At 28.1% G+C, this 20,967-nt stretch overlaps 1 protein-coding gene across 8 annotated transcripts in view; it reads right to left on the bottom strand.

Moving 5' to 3' along the window:
• The window catches only part of LOC107445534 (transducin-like enhancer protein 4), a 279,713-nt gene that overhangs the window by 217,126 nt on the left and 41,620 nt on the right, over positions 1 to 20,967 (bottom strand). For 5 of the 8 annotated variants that reach the window (XM_043042558.2, XM_043042559.2, XM_043042552.2 and 2 more), the window contains 2 exons: positions 13,923 to 14,023; positions 912 to 923 (listed from right to left, as the gene is read on the bottom strand). In XM_043042558.2, the coding sequence (XP_042898492.1) occupies positions 912 to 923; positions 13,923 to 14,023 (113 nt within the window). The remainder of the gene's footprint in view (positions 1 to 911; positions 924 to 13,922; positions 14,024 to 20,967) is intronic. The other 3 variants (XM_043042554.2, XM_043042556.2, XM_071183077.1) reach the window with 1 other exon arrangement.

Genomic DNA, 20,967 nt, shown 5'->3' with positions numbered 1-20,967 from the left:
ATGCGCAAAATCTCTCTAATATAGAATATGTTAATAGGATAACGGTTATAAAAAAATAGTGATAAATAATAATAATAATAAAGAATGATAATGATAAAAAAGAAAAATGAGTTAGAAAATAATAATGAAATAATAATGTGGTAATAATGAACGGATAATGTAGGACATATAATATTGCTTCAATTTTTATTTAAAATAATTTAAAAATTGCAGAAATTTATGTGAAAGTATGTTTTCCTGGTTTAATATAAAAAAAAACTAAAACCAATTTACTAATAAAAAAATAAAAAAAATGTTTTAAAAATGTACGATATTTCTTAAAAATCATTTTAAATTTTATTAAAGGAAATTAATTTAAAAATGGTCCAAATTTATATATATATTTTTTTAATTTTACGATGCTCTGTAATTTAAAAAAAAAATAAAATTAGGTTTTTTTTTAATAAATTGCTACGTATATCTCATATCTCTCATATCATTACACAGATACCGATAGCGATTAAATTTGATTGTATTATACAGTAATAGTTTTCTGTACATCACACATCAAACCTACACCTTATTTATAATTTTAAATGCACTTTAAATTTAATTGCCAAACTATTTTCATTAACTTAATTTAAATGAATGAAAAGTAAAATTTAAAATAAAATGCAAGTTAAATATTTATATTATATAAATACTTTTCTTATTTAACCTTTTAAAGCCTTTTAAATTTTTTAAACGTTTATTGAAGTATGTTAAATTATTCAGTATTTACATACATTAATGAACTTTTTGAAAGTAGAAAATAAATATTTAAACACAAACTGCAAAGTAAATAACGAGAGAAAACATACGTGTTATAAATGTGAAAAAAATAAAAGGAAAAAACTGAAACAGTTATAAAAATTAAAAAAGTTATCACTCACCTGACTGTGTCTCTGGAACCGATGAGCGATTCCGGAACAGACAGGTTTTTGAAAAAGAAAAGAAAACATATTAAACATTAATAACAATAATAATAATAATAATAACAAATTTGGAATAATAAAGCATAAAACATAAAATAAACAAAAATTTCCAATACACCTTATTTATTGCATTAAATTAGGGGAGTTATGCAAGAATTTTCTTGAGAGAAACCTCGAAAATTTACTTTTCCAGTATTTATATTGTAAAATTATAGTATTTAATATAGTATTTATTATTAATAAAGAATTTTATTATTAATAAAGAATTTTATTTTTATTATTAATCCGCTTAATTAGTTTTAAAGTGGAATTCACAAAATTTGAAATTGATAAAATTGGTGCAGTTCTATCAACGAATATTATAATTAAAATATTCCAATTCAACAGTATTCCAATTTACAAATATTCCAATTTCGTTTGTTATTCATTTTCATTTATCATATTTATTTTCATTTTTGATTTATCGTTACTCTTTTTTATAACATTAATTTAAGATGAATTGATAAATCGTATGTTTTTATTTTATATACTTGAGCTCGAAAAATTCCATCGACGATCAATATAGTTGATGTCGTTAGTGATAAATGGAAAGAAAAAAAAACATTTTTAATTTTTAAATCAGTGTATCAAAAAATCAATAAAGCGTCAAATCAATAAAGCGTTTTTAAGCGTCAAATTACGATATTTAAATTATCGTATACGTCATTAGTGTGAGTGTTGATAAACTAGATTTGGATTTTAAAAATAATATAAATTAGTTATTTAGGAAATAATTGCGATATATGGTGAAATATCAGTATTTTGTAACGATATATCACGATATAATGATCCCTATATCACTGAGCACTAGACTTGTTAAACCGTAATATTATTATTTTAACTTAACCCTTTAACCCCCGGATATTTTACATGGCGTGACGCAAAAAAATTCTTATTAAAAAGCGGTTCTTTTCTTAATTAATAATATATTCTTCTGTTAACTACTACTTAATTTCTCGAAAGAATACAAAACATTTGCTTAATGTAAAAACAGTCCTGTTTCAAATAAGAAGATTTCTTGCAATTCGCGTGACATATTGTCACGCTACACTTCAATTAAATAGAAATAATCACTTTTGTATACTTCCTGTTTTCGTTAAAACAACACTTAGGTATTTTATTAAATAATCATTTCATTTTCTTCTTATTCTCAAGTTAAAAAAAAGGGGGGCAATTTTTTTTTTTTTGAATGCCCCTATGACTAATGAAACTCAAAACTAACTTTTTATTCAAAAACCATTGGTTTATTTATTCCATTCTCCAAAACTCGACAACACTCCAATATCGATACACCAAACGATTTTCAATTTTAAAAAAAGAAACTCAACCCCAAAAGGGCTCCTCAAATTGTTCCACTGAGTCTAAAAGAATTGCTTCGCGATTTAAACAACTCAATCCGATCGATTCGCAGACAAACATTCGTTTTTAAATCGTTTTAAAGGTGAGCCGTTTTCCGCCAAGACCAAAATATTCTTCAATTCAAAGAAGTCAATACGCTTATTGTCGCAGCAAAACTAATTATATTTCGTTCTAGAGTCAGTTAAATGATATGTCTCGTCAACAACCCCTAAGGCAGGAGGAGCTCTGAAGAAAAAGGTTATATGTATCGTTTTCTTCGAACTCCATGGACGCTTAATTAACGCGAAAATGCCAAGTATCTGATCGTGGTAGCACAAAAAGTTATGTTGACACTGAAAGAATCATAGCGTTTTGATTGTATAAAAGAAGAAAACACAGCGCTTGTCAAGGAACAATTGAGCAAATTTTCAAAGTTATCTCGAAGTTAAGAAACATATATTTTTATTTATTTAGAGTTTTTTGTGAAAGAGTTTGTTATTTCTGGAAGCTCCGTTTGGGGAATAGGGAATTTTGTGCAAATAGTAATTATTTTTCCCAGATTCGGTAAACGCGTGGAATAAACTTACCGTGTTGTTTTTAATTTAACCCAATATATTTTTTTTGTTATGATTTGTATTATATATTGTATTGAAATATTAATCAAACTGGGATTGGATTGAAGGAGCAAAAAATTAATAGTTGATGTTAATTAAAATTTTGTATTATTTATTTAATGCTCGAAATAATGTGTACAAAATAATTTTAATTAAAAATTTATCACAAAAAGATTTATTGTGAGCAAAAAATAATTCTGCAGCTAAAGTATTTCTGCTTTTGTAGCATTGTTTATTAATATTGTTTTTCATAATTACACACTCAATTACTACAACTATTTAAAATAAATCTGAATATTAAATTTTTATATTTTATTAAGATGCAATTGGTTTCATTGATAAATATCACACAAACAATTTCATAATATAAGAATGATGTGAAAGAAAGTTCTTAGCTACATTTTTGAAAAAAGTTTGAAATTCCGGGGAAATTTTATTTTCGTGAAATTTAACTATGCAATAGTAATTTACTATGGCAAGGCTTTTAGTTGCTCACTGTACAGAAGAAAAAGATGAAAACACTAAGCATAAGTAGATAATTTTAGGAGTGGAAGAAGGTTCTAAGTGCATTTAGTAACAAACAGTCAATGAGTATCTTAGAAAATCTGTCTTTGGCAGTAAACTTCCAAGTATGCAAACTCAATGACGTGAACAATTTAAATGAGTCTTGATGATTAATAGATTTCGCCAAATAAAGGCTTAAACTCGAAAAATGAATAAAATGCATGAATTTATTTCATATAATTCAAACACATAATATTTTATGATATTCTAAACAAATTTACCAAAATGTTACTTAAAATCTTCATACACTTAGCTCTTCAATTAAAAGGTAGATGTGCAGTCTAAAATAATAGTTCCAGAAAAACCCGATTTGAAATGCACAGAAATATCAGGTACCAGTTTGAAAAATGTGTTTTTCAAGTGAAAATAGTTTAATTGAAATGCTGAATAAAATAAATCAGATTCATTGACTTTTCCAAATAGTAATATATTGTTTTTATTATCAATTTTATTATTAATAACTTTATACTAATCATAGTAACAGTATCAATATAGAACTAACAATTTTACTCAGCACTGTTGTTATTCAAAGAAGAATTAGAAAAATATATGATTTGGAAATACACATCTAATCTACTTAAAAATAAAATGTTTCATTAGACGTTTAGGATAAAACCTAAACGTCTGATTAAATTTAATTTATTTCATTTATAAGTAAATAATCAAGAAATATTTAAGGGATTAATTTTCTTTGTCAAAATTTTACAATTAGTAAAATTGTTTTACTAACAATTTTATAACAATTTTAATATTAATAATTTTGAATTAATAATAGTAACAGCATCAATATAAAACAAATAGTTTATTCAGCACTGTTGTTATTCAACGAAGAGTTAAAAAAAAGATATAATTTGGAAATATACATCTAATCTACTCAAAAGTAAAATATTTCCGTAAACGTGTAGCATAAAAAGTATGACTAAGTTTTAAGTTTAATTTATTTCATTTATAAATAAATAATCAGGAAAAAATCACGATATTCATTGTCTTTTTCAAAACAGTAATATTGTTTTTATTAACAATTTTATTAATAAAATTTTATTATTAAAATTTTATTATTAATAATTTTATTATTAATAATATTATAAATAATGATAGTAACAACATCAATATAGAACTAACAATTTTACTCAGCACTGTTGTTATTCAAAGAACAATTAAAAAAAGATATGATTTGGAAATACACATCTAATCTACTTAAAAGTAAATGTTTCTTTAAACGTTTAGGATTAAAAGTATGATTACATTTAATTTATTTCATTTATAAATAAATAATCAGGAAAAAATCACGAGATTCATTGTCTTTTTCAAAATAGTAATATTGCTTTTATTAACAATTTTATTAATAAAAGCTTATTATTAATAATTTAATGGTAATGATATTAACAACATCAACATAGAACTACAATTTTACTCAGCACTGTTGTTATTCAAAGAAGAATTTTTTAAAAAAATGTATGATTTGGAAATATCCATTTAATCTACTCAAAACTACGCTATTTTTTTCTCTCCCACAGCATTAAACAGTGAAAGGATGAAGAGATTTATAAAGGTTTTGACTTTACTCCGGGGATGTTGGAGTTTACATTTCTTTCTTTCTTTTTTCTCTCGATAAAACTTTCTTTTAAACTGTTTCGACACATAAGTTTTATTTATATTTCCTTAATAATCCGGATTAACTGCTCAACTTTTTGACCAGGGCTGTGCAGTCGGAGTTGCAGTTCAGACGACGCTATAACTAAGGAGAAAGTTTTCATCACAAATTCTGTTTCACCTTCATAACTAATTTAAAATTTAAAGTATAGAAGAATTGAGTTCAGGCAATCCTAGAGCAAGGCATGAAGTATCAATTGCTAAAAAGAAATTAAAATATGAAAAAGCTAACCAATTATTAGAAGAGAACTTCCCCATCGCGTAATCCAAAATTATCCTCTCATAATTTGTTTTCGCTTTGAGTTTTAATTTTGAGCAAGGCATGAAGTATCAATTGCTAAAAAGAAATCAAAATATAAAAGCTAACCAATTACTAGAAGAGAACTTCCCCATCGCGTAATCCAAAATTATCCTCTCATAATTTGTTTTCGTTTTGAGTTTTAGTTTTGAGCAAGGCATGAAGTATCAATTGTTAAAAAGAAATTAAAATATAAAAAAAGCTAACCAATTATTAGAAGAGAACTTCCCCATTGCGTAATCCTAAGTTATCTTCTCATAATTTGCTTTCATTTTGAGTTTTCCTTTTGAGCAAGGCATGAAGTATCAATTGCAAAAGAGAAATCAAAATATAGAAGCTAACCAATTACTAGAAGAGAACTTCCCCATCGCGTAATCCAAAATTATCCTCTCATAATTTGTTTTCCTTTTCTTATTTTGAAAAATTCTTTTCAGTATTGAAACTTCATGCCTTATTCTAGGTTCATTTTTTCTATACTTCAATTAAATAATTTAAATTACTTATCGAGGGGATAGAGGATTTGACATGAAAAGTTCCTCCCGTGGTATAGTTTCCTCTTAAAGGAGTCTAAGTCAAGGAAAATCTTGCAGGAGCCAGTGTCAGGAACATTTGAATGATTTCAACTCCAGTTAGTTAAAACTTAGATTCAGTAGATTTAAAAATGTTGATAAGGGAAAAAAAAGATCTTTATTTTTCAAAAAATATCGACAGAAACTGTAATTGTAAATTAGGCATTTTTATCGTACATAAAAAGTAGAACTATACACGGGGAAAGAAACTCTGGTAAAATTACCGTAATGCATGGCAAATGACATTTCTGGTAAAATAAACCCTGATTCATCTTGATAAAAATAAAATATATGCGGTATTTAAGCCATGCATTTGGTAATTTTTATGTTCGTATAGTAACGTTTTATTAAAAATTATAATTCATACTATCACATATTCAGTAAAAAATGCAAAATTGTAAATTTAACCAAATAAATGATTTTTATGACATGCTCTAAAATTACACGATAAATTATCAAATTTTACATTTACCAAACTTTATCACAAATTATAAATCACTTTGCATTGTTAATTTTATTATAATCATCATTTAGCTATCACGAAAGAGCTTCGGTAAAACTTCCGAGCTTTTTGGTGTTCTCATAGAGTCAGAAAAACGGTAAATTTTACCACATTCTGGTGACGTTTTCCATGCATTTTTTTCTCAGTGTTAAATTAGCAAATTAATCTATAACGTTTGAAATGTTACAGAAATGTTATTTTTATTATGTTAAATTATCTGTATGAATGTCTAAGCTCTTACAATTGGGTACGTTTTTTGATGCGCATTCAGTAGCTATTAAATTTCAGCCCAACATTTTCCACTAAATTCTCTAAACTTGTAAATTAAATGTGTCAGCGCTAATGCGATAAAACATAACCTCATGAGCATTTAATATAACTGTTTACCTCTCTTCAAGCAGATGAAAGACGTTTTAAATACTTTGTCCAGTTATGAAATGGTTACATTTTAAGAGCTTGATGGAAGAAAGTAATACGTTTTGGGTTTTAAAACATGTTAAAACACGTTTAATAACATCATTGCAAATAGGGAATATAATTAAGTCAGCCGGACAAAATTACATAAGAAGATTTTTAATAAGAAAATTTGTTTCGGAAATTACTATATTTAATTTTTATAGCTGATATTTTTAAACAAATGGAATTTTTTTTTTTTTTTGAAAGCTGATGTTCTTAAATGATCTAAAATGTTACTTAAAATTTTTTCCAGTGAATTCTTTATCAAAAATTACGTATTTTATCAATTTCTGATATAAAAAGTTTCGCGATTGATAATATAAAAAAACTAAAAATAATATTTCATATAAAGACCTCTGAACAGATGTTTTTTTTCTCTTCTTTTTAACAAATATTAAGTTATATATTTACGTTTTTAAACAAATAAGATAAAAAATTATCTAGTAAATGTCTGTGCATATATTTAATATTCAGAAAAAAGATATAATATTTATTTCAATATTTCACATCGAAAACTTTTCTTAAACAATAATGGCAGTTAGACATTTTAATGCTGTAACTAAAACAATTATTTATTTATTTTTTTACAAAAATCATCTTACGTCAAATAGCTAAATCTTTTCGAGTTTGTTTTTGTGCCAGCAAAATAAATTGTAAAATATATCGTTTCTAAACAAAATTAAATTTTGCGATGGTATTTATATATAGATATTAATATTGACTTATTTTTAAGCTGAATATTAAAAACAGACATTAAAAACAGAAAACAGAAATATTTAAAACAGAATAAACTGCAAAGATAGAGAACGTGTAAACATTATTTCAGATATTGTAGTTTACCTAAAATATCGGGTAGAAATTTAAATAAGTATCTGTATTGAAATAATAATTCATAAATAAAACAGTATGCTACAAGCACACGCATGTAAGTATATTTTTAAGCGGTAAACAAAGAAATTGATTATTTCCGCAGAACTAAAATACAATTGATTACTTTTTAACAGAAATGACGGAGAGATACCATAATCAAAAAATGAAGATAAATATTTATTTATATCTAAAATCGAGGAATTTGGATGAAATATTGTTAAGAAATAATTTTAACACAGATAAATATAAGAAGTACACTAACTATTCCAACAGAATTGAAATATTTAACAAACATTGAATCTTGAAGCCAAATAAAGCATCTTTCAAATAAAAGTGCTGATATCCCGGTAAAATGAGTGATAGCAGTGTTTGTCTTCATTTTTATAAATGAACGAGACATGTTTAAAAACAAATGTTTTTTGACGCATTTTAAGAACTATAAAAAATATTTTGTTAATAGAAAATACCTTTAAATTTAAAGTTATTCGATTACTACACGTAGCTGATAAGAAAAATGAACGGAATCATGTTAAGTATGTAGTGAGGTATAGTATTGTTAAGTAGTAGTCATGTAAAGACGTTAATAGAGTTGTATACAATGTCGAAAATTGGCCAGCAAAACATGAAATGATCAAACAGTTTACCTACTATGCAAACACCTATGTGTGTAGTGTAATACATACCTGTGGTTGGTGTTGAAAAACTAAAAATTATGTGTATGATAACTTTGTTTCAAGTTAATATTGAATCGAGCGTTCTAATACACTTCGAAGGGTGTAGTTAATTCTTCACATCATTAATTTATGAAGTTTACGGCAATCTGCAGATCGTTGGTGAAGAAGATCGTGTTTTTTGGATCTCAAAAGGTGCACTCAATACACTTAAAAGGATTCAATATAATTAAATATTAGCTCTGAATACACTTCAATTCTCAATACACTTCAATACGATTCAATATTAACTTGAGTTAATTCTTCACACCAATAATTGATAAAGCTTACACCAATCTGCAGATCGTTGGTGAGGAAGATCATGTTTTTCGGATCTCAAAAGGTGCTTTCAATACACTTCAAAAGATTCAATACGATTCAATATTAACTCTCAATACACTTCAATACGATTCTATTTTAACTTGAGTTAATTCTTTACACCAATAATAGATAAAGCTTACACCAATCTGCAGATCGTTGATGAAGAAGAGCATGTTTTTCGGATCTCCTTAAATTTGGTGAATAATTAGTGTATATTTAAACTATTATATTACATTCCTAGGTGAAATGATGGTAGAGTACGCTGATGGTTTTCCTTTAAAATTTTAAAAACTAATTTCTTGCCATTATTATCTTTAATTGTTTTAATGTTAAGGCCCTGTATAACAAAATACCTTGTATACATTAAAAAAATTAGTTTTTTTTAAATTTTTAAAAAAACTTTAAATATGGACTTATAGCTCATTGTCTTATTGTTAACTCGGCTGTAAAAAGTTTCCAGCTCAGTTCGATTAAGAAGAAAGCAATTTTTATTTATTTTAACATGAAATATTGCAAAAACAAAACAACATGTAAAATATATACTTCATTATTTTATACTTTATTTTTAAAAAAAAATCGACTTAAAAATATCTCTACGGTTCATAAAATATTAAAAAAATAAATGAACACGAACCAATAATCAATTGGTATTGTAAGTAATATCTAAATAATATCATATTATGTTTAAAAATTTTGCAATTAACTATTTAAGAGGCCTTAAGAAATCGCCAAATTATTTTTGACGTCAATGATGCTTAATTGCGGTAAAAGGTAAAACTGGTAAAGGCGTAATAAGTATACAATGTACAATTATAAAAACTGAATAAGTGCTTTGGAAATAGATTTTCACTGCCCCTCGACATGTAAAAGTATCTAAAATACCAATTTTGAAAGATTAAAAAAAATGCTAACTATATTTTACAGCCGAATTTAATATACTAGAAACAAAAAAAAATAATCTACAGTTAAAAAATATATTAAAAATATAAATTTTTTTAAAAAAATGATCTAACCTAAAATTGTTAACTGTTTATAAGAATTAAAAAAATAATAGTAATGGTGTAATCGGTACTTAATATACTAGAATATACGTGTTTTGGTAATAGGTTTTCACGGTCTCCTGAAACGTAAAAGCTCCAAAAATATTATAAGGTTTAAAAAAAAGATACAAATATGGATAAGTACAAAAAATATGAAAATTGAAAGATAAAAATACGATGCAAACTATTTTTGAATAGGTGAATTTCACACTAGAGATAAAAAAATAATAATAATCCACACAGATTAAAAATGTATCACAAATGTAAATTATTTAAAAAAGAAATGATAACATAAACTTGAACGTTTGTAAGAATTTTAATAAAAGAAATAACAACGTGTATTTTTTTTCAGATAAAATAAAAGACAAAAATTTTTTGAAATGGTAGACGTTAATATTTTTAAGAAGGGTGCATCAGAAGACGTAAAGTAGACAATTATACCCTAACCTGGTAATTTCAGTCAGCGTTGCACAAATTTTAAAACATGCTTTTTGTGTTGTTTTTCATTACAATGCGCTCTAGAAAACAACGCAATTGCTGTTATTATCGAACTAAGCATGGGGTTGAAAATTTTTGCCTGTTAAGCGACATAACAAAAAAATTTTGTACGTCACAAACAAATGAAAAAAAAAACGAAAGTGCATCATACATATTATCATCACTGAATCTGTAAATAACTGCCTTGGAATCCATTTAAAAATATTATTCTTCACGAGTTTAGATAAATAGCTAAGAAACAGGATATAAATATGAATAAATGGCAGCTTAAAAGAAAAAGAAAATAATTTAATTACGGATTAGAATTCCTAGATTCGAATTGAAATGAAAAGAATGCAAGTATGACTCTGTTAATCGCTTAAAAAATCGCAAAGATCGTGAAAAATGTTTAATTTTTTTTTATTTATTTAAAGGGTTACGAATTTTTTAAATAAAATATCTCTTAATTTCTTTTCTAAAATGGGTCTTAATATACTGAGACAAAAAGCAAGTCAAAACTATCAGAATATGGTAAAATTCTAAGAAATATTTCTATTGGCCGTTTCTATACGCACACCAAAAAACTCGGTAAAATTCACAGCTGCGTTTGACAAAATTAGCAATAAAATATAATTCTCGAACGTGAGATAAAATTTGGTAAATGTGGTATTTTTATCATGATACCTCACAGAACCATTAATTCGACTGAACGACGGCATAAAAACCATTTATTCGACTAAATTTACTTTTAATTTATGTATGTTTTACTAAATGTGTCAACCATAAGAACAATAATTTTGAAAACCAAAATTTTCATTAAACCGTTACCACAAGAACGGAAATATTACCAAATGAATGGTTTAAATACCTTATATTTTGGATTTATTAACCAGCATTATGTTGTTGTTTTTTTAAAATCAGGAATGTCATTACCGTATAATAGGATAATTTCACCAGAATTTTTTTTTATAATCTAAATTGTTTTCTGAATATTTTAAGCTATAAATCATTGTGAGCCATTTAATTTAATTCGGCCCCTTGAGAAGTTCAGGTCTTAATAACTATTCCATTGTATTGACTCTTTGTACGAAAAACAATCTCATCTATTTGGAATTTATTGAATTTTATTTCAAAATTTAACGCATGCTAAAATACATTTTTCAAAAAAATGCTAGAATCTCTACCTTCAAATAAATAAATAAAGTTAAATGACTATAAACTCATAATTTAAAATTATTATTTATTATATGATTTAAAAGAAGGATAGTTTAATTTTTCATAGTATTATTTTATTTTCATAGGATTAAAAGGATTAATTTCATAGTATTTATACTTTTCATTTCATTGTGGAATAAATATTTAAATAGCATTAAATAAATTAAACTCAATTTAAATAAATATTTTGATTAATTCCCACTGTGAAAAAAGTTTAATAAATTTTTGAACTATCAAATTTAGCTGATTTTTTTTAAAATATTAATACCATTTCAATGACTAAATGAAAAAATAATTGGAAAGAGCAAGAAATCTCTATTTAAAAATGAAACGATTTTTTTAAAAAAAAAATGCGATAAATCAGTTATAACGGAAATAAATTTAAACCTAATATTATTAAGTCGGAGACATTTGGAAAAAAATATAATTAAATTAAAATCCAACGAACTCGTTTTAGTAAAACTAACAGCTTAATTCAAAATACATTTCAGAAGATTTCAAAAGATTTTCAAGGTATTTTTATTTTTACGATTGTTTTTAAAACGAAACATTAAGTTTTATTTAAGTTTTGAGACAACTTATCAAATTAATTTTAAATGTCTGTAAATCTGAAGATAATTTAAAAGCTTAGTGAAAGAAAAGCGTTTACAATTCTAGAAAATTTAGGGTAAGAATAGAACAACTTTTTCATAAAGCACATTGAAAACAATTTTACTTAATGAACTGTCATTTAAACTTGAGTTTAATACAGTATAAAATATAATGAACGGTCATCACTGGCGACTAAATCAAACAAATGGCGTGTAAAAAAATATGTGCCAATTGCATTTTTTTGAGAAAATGCAACCCATGAGCATTTTATAATCCTTTTTTTATAAAAGCAAAATCATTATGAATATTTTTTAATATTTTTATATTAATTTTATTTCATGCTTGCTTCTTAAAATTTTTCTTCGTTTTAAAAATGAGACTTGTATTGTTTATTTTATTTTAAGAATGGCTTCAAAAAATGCTTTACGTTCTTTTTCCAATAATTATCAAAAATTTTTGCAGTTGTCTAAAATTTTCAATTTTTAAAAAAGAGAGCACTTTTAAAAAGCCAGAACATGCAACTGATCAATAGCAAAATTTCCTAATTTTACCCTATACATGGAGAAAAAAAACTGGTAAAGTCACCATACAGTATGATTATATTTCAGGTAAAAAAAAAACTATAATTCTGGTAATAAAAAAAATATACGGTACTTAAACCATTTATTTGGTAAAGATTTTAGCGGAAATTCTGGTTTTCCAAACTTAAAATTACAAAAAATATAAAACAGAAAACAGAAACATGCCGCTATAGACCAATGAATTAAATTGTCGACCATATAACCTAATTTTAAAACAAACATTCATAAAATGGTGAAAAAGTTTCGTTCTTCACGAAAAATAATTTCGAACTAATCAGTAGTCTTAATTTTATTTATCTGATCATGATTTTTGAAAAACTTCATTCAAAAAGTCGGGGTTCCAACAAAAGAAGGTTAATAATTTAGGGTTCCATAATAGGAAAAAATTGGGAACCGCTGCTCTAAGGTATCATGATTAAATTACTAAATTATAAAACAATCACCAAATTTTATCACACATTAATTTTACGAAAATCATTACTAAAGCGCTTTGGTAAAAATAATCAAGCTTATTGGTATTCCCATAGAGTCAAAAGCACGGTAAAATTTTACCATATTTTGGTAGTTTTCTACCATAATTTTTTTTCCCAGTGTATTATACGGAATATAGCATGTTTTAAATTCAATCTTAGAATGTCAGTTGATTCTTTTTTAATTTAGCCCTTTAAAGATTACTTTGGACTCAAAGTTCTTTTTTTTTTTGCACTGAATTTTTACGTTCTTTGCCCGGGAAGATGCCGGAAGTATTACTCATTTAACGTTACCCAGTGGGCACCTGTGAACCTAAGTCACGGAGGCGAGCAACATCACCCACGCCACACATACCCGTTTATAGGGTGGGCCGCACTCACACAGCACACATTAGAGAACTACACACAGAGAGAAACAGCTATACCCTGAGCAGGATTCGAACCCGCAGTCATTGCTTGGACTCAAAGTAGAACGGTAATAAAGTTCAACAAATTCCAAAACTTCTAAAAGCGTACTGGTTGAAATAATTCGCATTAATTTAGCCACTAGACTCTTTCAATATGTTATTTTAATCTTACATGTTAAATTAAATAATATTAAAAATAAATTTAAATTACTATAACAATTGAATAAATATTAATAAATTATTATGATACTTACCTATGATACTGAGCCTGTAAATAGGAAAATTCTTCTTTAATTCTATCGCATGTTTCGGCAACAGTAAATTTAAAAGGCTGACCTGCGGCTGGCGGAGGACCCTGAAAAAATGGAACCATAATTATTATTCATTGCTGTAAAACAAATTGCAATGTATAAAACATGATATAAAATTGCATATATTTTAATTATTATACATATTTAATACAATACTAAATTTTAGAAATACAGTTCCTTTAAAATTCGATTTCTCTGAAACTAGTCGACCGATTTCGTTCAACTATTTTAATTTGCCATGAAAAAATTATACATTAATTATTATTGATTAATAGTGTATAATAGTTTTTTATTATTATTTTATAAAATAATAGTCGAAAAATTTTTGAATTGTAAGGCATGTAACTTTTTACGTCATTTCATCAAGTATATAATTTTACATGGCAAAATACAAAATTTTAGTAAGTCAGCAACGTGGAATCATGTGCAGATGTAACTTTTCCGAAGTCGAAGCCAGCAAACATTGGGAAAACTTCTTTATTGATTATTCAGAAAAAACAATGTTGACAGTTCAATAATTGACAGTTTTGAACACAACCCAGAAGACGAGAGAATTTAGATCAAGCTTTAGGAATAACTTGCATTGGTAAAAAAATAATCCGTATTTGAGTTTAGATAACCGTGCTAACTTACCATGGTTAGCTGGACGGTAAAGCGACTCTAAGCTATGATCCATTTACCACTGAGAATATTTTACGTTAGCACTGTAACCAGTGAGATCCGGACTCAGTGGAATTACCAGTATTTTATTTTGAATTGCCTGATTGGTAAGTGCGCTGTAAAAAATTGGGGGGGAAATTAATGGTACTCAGAGTACCGGTACATTTAACCGTAAAATCTATTTTTACTGGAACATGTTATGGAACAAAAAATCTCATATGCCGTAATTTTTACAATAATAATTACCGTAAAATCATGGTAGGAATGTTATTAAAATATATTTCTGTAAGTATTATAGTAGATAATTTATGGTAAAAATGTATTTTATGGATGATGCACTCAAAGTGCAGGTACTTTATAGCGACATTTGATCCTAAATTTCTTACAGTGTGGGTAATCTAGCTTCAGAAGCATCCTATACAAGATAGTACTTATATGCCTCATTAAATATAGGTAAAGCAGGATTTTAAGTAACAATATTAAAAAAAAATGTCTCTTCATTTTATTCGTGTACATATGTTGTATTTATTAATATGTTTATTAATATATTTTTGCATGTTTTATGAAGCATAAGCAACTTTTATTATTGGATATATTTTAAAGAAGGGCGTGGTAAAAACGATAGAAATGTGCATTAATAAGCCAGCAAAATAATTTTAATTTAACTTCCTAAAAATCTAAGATCTTTCATTCAACCACTTTGCAAGTCTTCTCCAACATGTTCTCTAAGTTGAAACAAATTACAAACTACAAGATCACATTACGAACGCAAGACTGAACCTAACATCTTGTTGATCAAGTTTTCTAAAACGACTTTTCCTCAGTAAAATCTCCACCTGCAAATTTATTAACTCCCTTTCATTGAAATATTTCAAGCAAGGGGATTTTCTGTTCACTTGTCAAAGTTCAGGATTTTGCCCACCCCGAAGTAGCCCTTTTCAAAACGAACTGCTGGTCAAATCTAATTTATTAAAGTGTCTGGTCCTTTGATACATCGTTATCATCAATGACGGTGGCTTTGAATTGCTGGTAGAGGGGGATGAGCTTATTTGGAGAGCGGTGGTTCAGGGGCTAGAGCTCAAATATTTGTTAAGAGCAAATGCGAGTGATTCGCCGCGCGTAACTCAAACCCTTTAAATCCAAAGGTATTAAGTTTAAAAGCTACTGGTAATATACGTTATTAGTACCTTTACGTATAAGAATTTTTCTAGAGAGCAGACTCTGAAGATTAAATTCTGGCATCTAATTTTGAGAAGATATATATATATATCATCTTGATTAGTATGACACAAACCAGAGCTTATAGTTTGTCAACATGTCCCAGAATTCCTTATATTTTTAATATAATGACAAAAGAGAAGAAGAAATGTTTCTGGTGAGCAGAGTTTGAAGATTATCTCATGGCATGGAAGATTATCGCATGTCTATATGCTTATAGTTAGCAAACATTATATTTTAAGATATTTCGATAAAAACAAAGAAAAAAAACCTTTCTCAGGTTTAATTTTAAAAAGTCATTAATATTGATTAGTATGGCACAAACTATAAGCATACGTGCTCGTTTTCAACTTCCGATATTTAAACATTTCTTTAAGTTTTTCAACATGTCTTCGATGGTATTTTAAGACATTTAATAGATATAATGGACATTAAAACATTTCTAGAGATCAGATTGCTTCTATCATCGAATTTTGATAAGGTACAGAGTGATTGTCCAAAGACAGAGCACACTCATGTTTTCCCACTAAATATCGAGTAGCATTGCGGGTTTGCGGGTAGGATTGCGGTAAAGAAACCACTTCTTTTATCATCTAATCTTGGTAATGTACAGTGTTTGTCCAAAGACGGAGCACACTCATGTTTTCCCACTAAATATCGAGTAGCATTGCGGGTTTGCGGGTAGGATTGCGGTAAGAAGAGCGGATTGTGCAAAAAAAGTATAAAAGCATACCAAAGCACAATGGCAGAGATTTCTTTGAACCCACTAATTTAAATATTAACTTTTTAGTTCCAATCGGAGTAGCCACCACAGTCTCCTGATCTGATCAAATTCATGTGGGATGAGCTGATCAGGATTATCCATAAACACATGTCAATTAACAAAGAAAACTTTAGAAGGCTCTTCTAAGTTGCAGGATCAACATACACTGTCAAATTGATCAAAGGAATACTTCAAGTGATCAAACAAATGCCAAAGATGAGCTCCTTGATGAATACCAACTTCGATAATTCTATATAAACGTAAATAATGCCTGTATTTTTGTATCTTTTCATTAACAGGGTTGTTCAATTTGAAAATGCAACCAATAAACCTAATTCTGGAATGATACGGTGTCTTCTGAATTGTCAGGGAAATCCAAGGGTGTGCTCAAACTTTTGACAAGGACTGTATTCACAACTTGATTAATATGAAATAAACTATGGTTCATTTGAATTAAAGATAACTGCATCTTGTCCTTTCGTAGAAAAACATTATTTTATCACACTCAAAATAGCTGTAAGTACCGAAATTCATATACTGGAGAAAAAATAAAAAATTAAATGCTAAAAAAATTGGAATGTTCAACTAGCACGTGCCACAGCGAAGTCCATAATCAATGAACTTACAGCCATATATCACTGCATTGATGTCCTTGATTTGACTGTATATTGTAATAAACTTTGAATCAAATTACGATAAAAAGTAGGTGCCGATATGTTTTACCGTAAAACTCAGCTTTACCGGAACATGTTACGCAACAAAAAAATAATACACCGTATTTTTTACAGTAATAATTACAGTAAAATAACTGAATACCTCTAATGAAATAAATATTACTGTAAAAATTACGGTATGATAATTTAGGATAAAAAATGATTTTACGGATGATACAGCCAAAAGTTCCAGTACTTTACCCCATTATTGGAATCGGAATTTTTTACTGCGCATTGCCGAAAGAATAATTTTAAAAACAAAGCACTTACAGCATTTTCTTAAAAATAAATAAAGTATTCAATATCAGATCAGCAATATTTTGTAAATAAGCGAGATAGAAGATACAAACTAATATTTTTACGCGTCAAAAGTTGAAATGCGTGCTGGAACTAAGATTTCAAAAAAAAAAAAAGAAGAAAAAAAAGACGTTTTTTTTCCCTTTATCCCGAGTTGATGAAGACAAATAAAAAAAAGGCAAATAAATAAATAAATAAAATCTTGAAGACGGGAATGAACCTTAATTGAATCAAAGACAACTGTCATCGTGCCATTTCGAAGAAAATTTGCTTTAAGTGAACGACACGATATTCGAGGGAGAGACTCCAAAGAGAGAACATTTGTTACTTAATATATCGCCAACGACGATGATGAATTAGTTTTATGCCGCCTTTGCTGGAGACCAACACTACAGTGAACGGACTTGCGACGAGGAAAAATATATGATAAATAAATCTTCCTTATAATGAAAAGATCACGTGATTCCTGTCCTTGCGGAAAGATATATTAGAAAAGACATTTTTATAAAATGCGTCGGATCCCTTTTGGGCGCTTCGCAACTGATAGTAATTTATCGGGTTTGCTTGAAACGAAACTGCTTACGTGGTTTGACTAAAATTTTCTTAAACTGTTTATCTTCATTTCGTAGCATTATGTATTTAAGCCATTAATTACGTAGGATTGAGTTAAGTCTTTTTATTTTGTTTTATAACCTCCGTTGAACAGCCGACTTTCTAAGTTGACAATTCTAAGTTGACAATTCTAAGTCAATTTCAATTCCGCTGACTTTTAATTTTGAACCCAATCTAGAAGACAACGAAACTCCTAGATCAAAGACTGGGACAAGGAGACCTTTGTGGAAGACTTTTTGGTGAAACTAACCCATATTTTATTTTATATTTCATAACCGTCGTTCAACAGCCGACCCAATCTTTGGATTTACGACTACTAATGTTCAACTCCGTAGCCTTAGAACGGAGGCAAGGGAACTCCTGGATCAAGTATTGGGAGAAATTTTGCCTTCGTGGAGGACTCTTTGGTGGAACTAACTCGCATTTGCGTTACATGGAGAGGAAGACCACGAGAACCTCCCACGCTTAGCCTGACGGCAAGAGGACTCTAATTCATGATCCCCCTACCACTGAGGATATTTCACGTCAGCACTGTGGTCGGTGCAAACCGAATGCGGTATTCGTATCTACCAGCCATCGCCGGGATCGAACCACGGTTCACTGGAAGGTGAACGCTCTACCCCTTGAATAGCGTTACATGGAGAGGGAAACCACGAAAACCTAGCAAGTTAGAAAGGATATCCATGATCCGCCTACCACTGGCGATATTTTTCGCCAACACTGTGGTCGAGGTGTTTGGAATTCGTATAGCTGGGATTCGAACCCGGGATCTCCTGAGCCATTACGGCTTTGAGCTAAGTCATTTTATTTTATAACCGATCACCAATGTTCAACTCCGTAATCTTGTAATTTTAAACCAAATCCAGAAGACAAGGGAATTTGTGGATCAAATAATGAAAGAAATTAATCTTCACGCGCTAATTTGTAATGCTAACTCGCATGTGCGTTAGATTGAACGGAAAACCACTAAAACCACCCATGCTTAGCCTGATGGAAAGGGCACTCTAACCCATGATCCATATCCATATCCAACCACTGAGGATATTTTACGTCAGCACTGTGGTCGGCGCGAACCGGGTTCCGAATTCGTTTCGACCAGCGATGACTGGAATTCGAATCCGCTTCACCTCCTTGTAAGGCGAACGCTCAATCCCCTGAGTTCTTAACCGTTTATCTTCATTTTGTATCTTCGCAATGATTAAGTCATTTATATAGAAGGCTTGTGTTAAGTCATTATGTTTAAGGAGACTTGTTAAAATTTTCTTAAACTGTTAACCTTTATTTTATACTCTTACGATAAGTCATTGATTAAGTAGACATGTTTGTGCTAAGTCATTGTGCTTACGTAGTTAAACTAAACTTTTTTAAACTGGTTATCATCATTTGATACCATTACCATGATTTAAATCTTTGATTAAATAAGTCTGTGTGAAGTCATTGCGCTAACGTGGTTTAGCTAAAAACTTCTTAAACTATTTATCTTTATTCTATGCCAGCATCATTTATGTAATTGATTAAGTAGGCTTGTGTTATTTCATTCTCACGTGAGGATCAGAATATATTATTCTCAGAAATCTTGGCTCTGCTATTTCGTTTCCAATTGTTTAAATACAAGTTGTTGTTTTTTTTTCGCCTCTAAGACATTTTGTCCACAATCAATAGAGGGTAGTGTTAATTTCCCTTAAAAATATATTACCTTTTCTCCATAAATAAAATAAGTTCTTTTTTTAAGTTGCCAACATTATTATTTGTTCACAAATAATTATTTATATAAAAAACGGTGCACTGTTGCCAAATTCATCACAAATAAACATGAAAAAAATAAATGACTATAAAAATTAAAATATTGCCAACGCTCGGTTTTTAAATCTTTTATAAAAGTCAAGTGATAATTAAGTTACAGTATTATCACAAGTTTCTGCTTTATTACTATTATTATTAATATTTCACTTATCATTGGTAGAATGACTGGCAATAACATAACATAGGACACCAAAAGATAATTAATTCATAAAAACGTGAAATAAAACTCATTTCTGGTAGATTAGAGCTGCAAGCTAGCAAATCGCTAATAATATAAAATATTTATCAAATCCTATGGAAAAATCATTTTTTGGGATATAGCGCACGACCCAGCTGTTGGAGAGAGTTATAAATTAGGCAGTTAGATTTGATGTGTCTTCGAACATATGTATAAAACATTTAGTACAAATTGGGTCAAAATTGCGGATTTGTATAAAGCACAAAGAGAAAAAGGTAGAGTCAAAACTACCAGAATATGGTAAAATGTGCCTTGTTCCTGGCTTTATGGGGACACCAAAAAGCTCAGTAATTTTTACCGAAGCGCTCTGGTAATGATTTGGGTAAAATTAATAATAATAGATGATTTTATAATGTGTAATAGAATTTTGCAAATAAAGTAAAATTTGGTAATTTTATCATGACATCTTAGAATATGGCATAAAAATCATTTATTCGGTTAAATTCACATTTCAGTTTTGTATTTTTTACTAAATGTGAGGTAATAAGAACTATTTTGAAAACAAGAATTTTCGGTAAGCCATTACCATATGAATGAAAATATTACCAAGTGAATGGTTTAGAAAACACATTTTGGTTTTATACACCAAAAATGCGTTTTTCTTTTTTTTTTCTTTTTTGTTACAAGAAATTTTGTTATTATACAATACAATAAATTTACCAGAATTTATTTCTTCGTATACAT

This window comes from Parasteatoda tepidariorum, chromosome 7, assembly GCF_043381705.1.
Source record: "Parasteatoda tepidariorum isolate YZ-2023 chromosome 7, CAS_Ptep_4.0, whole genome shotgun sequence".
Lineage (NCBI taxonomy): Eukaryota > Metazoa > Arthropoda > Arachnida > Araneae > Theridiidae > Parasteatoda > Parasteatoda tepidariorum.
This window is presented reverse-complemented; position numbering and strand designations above follow the sequence as displayed.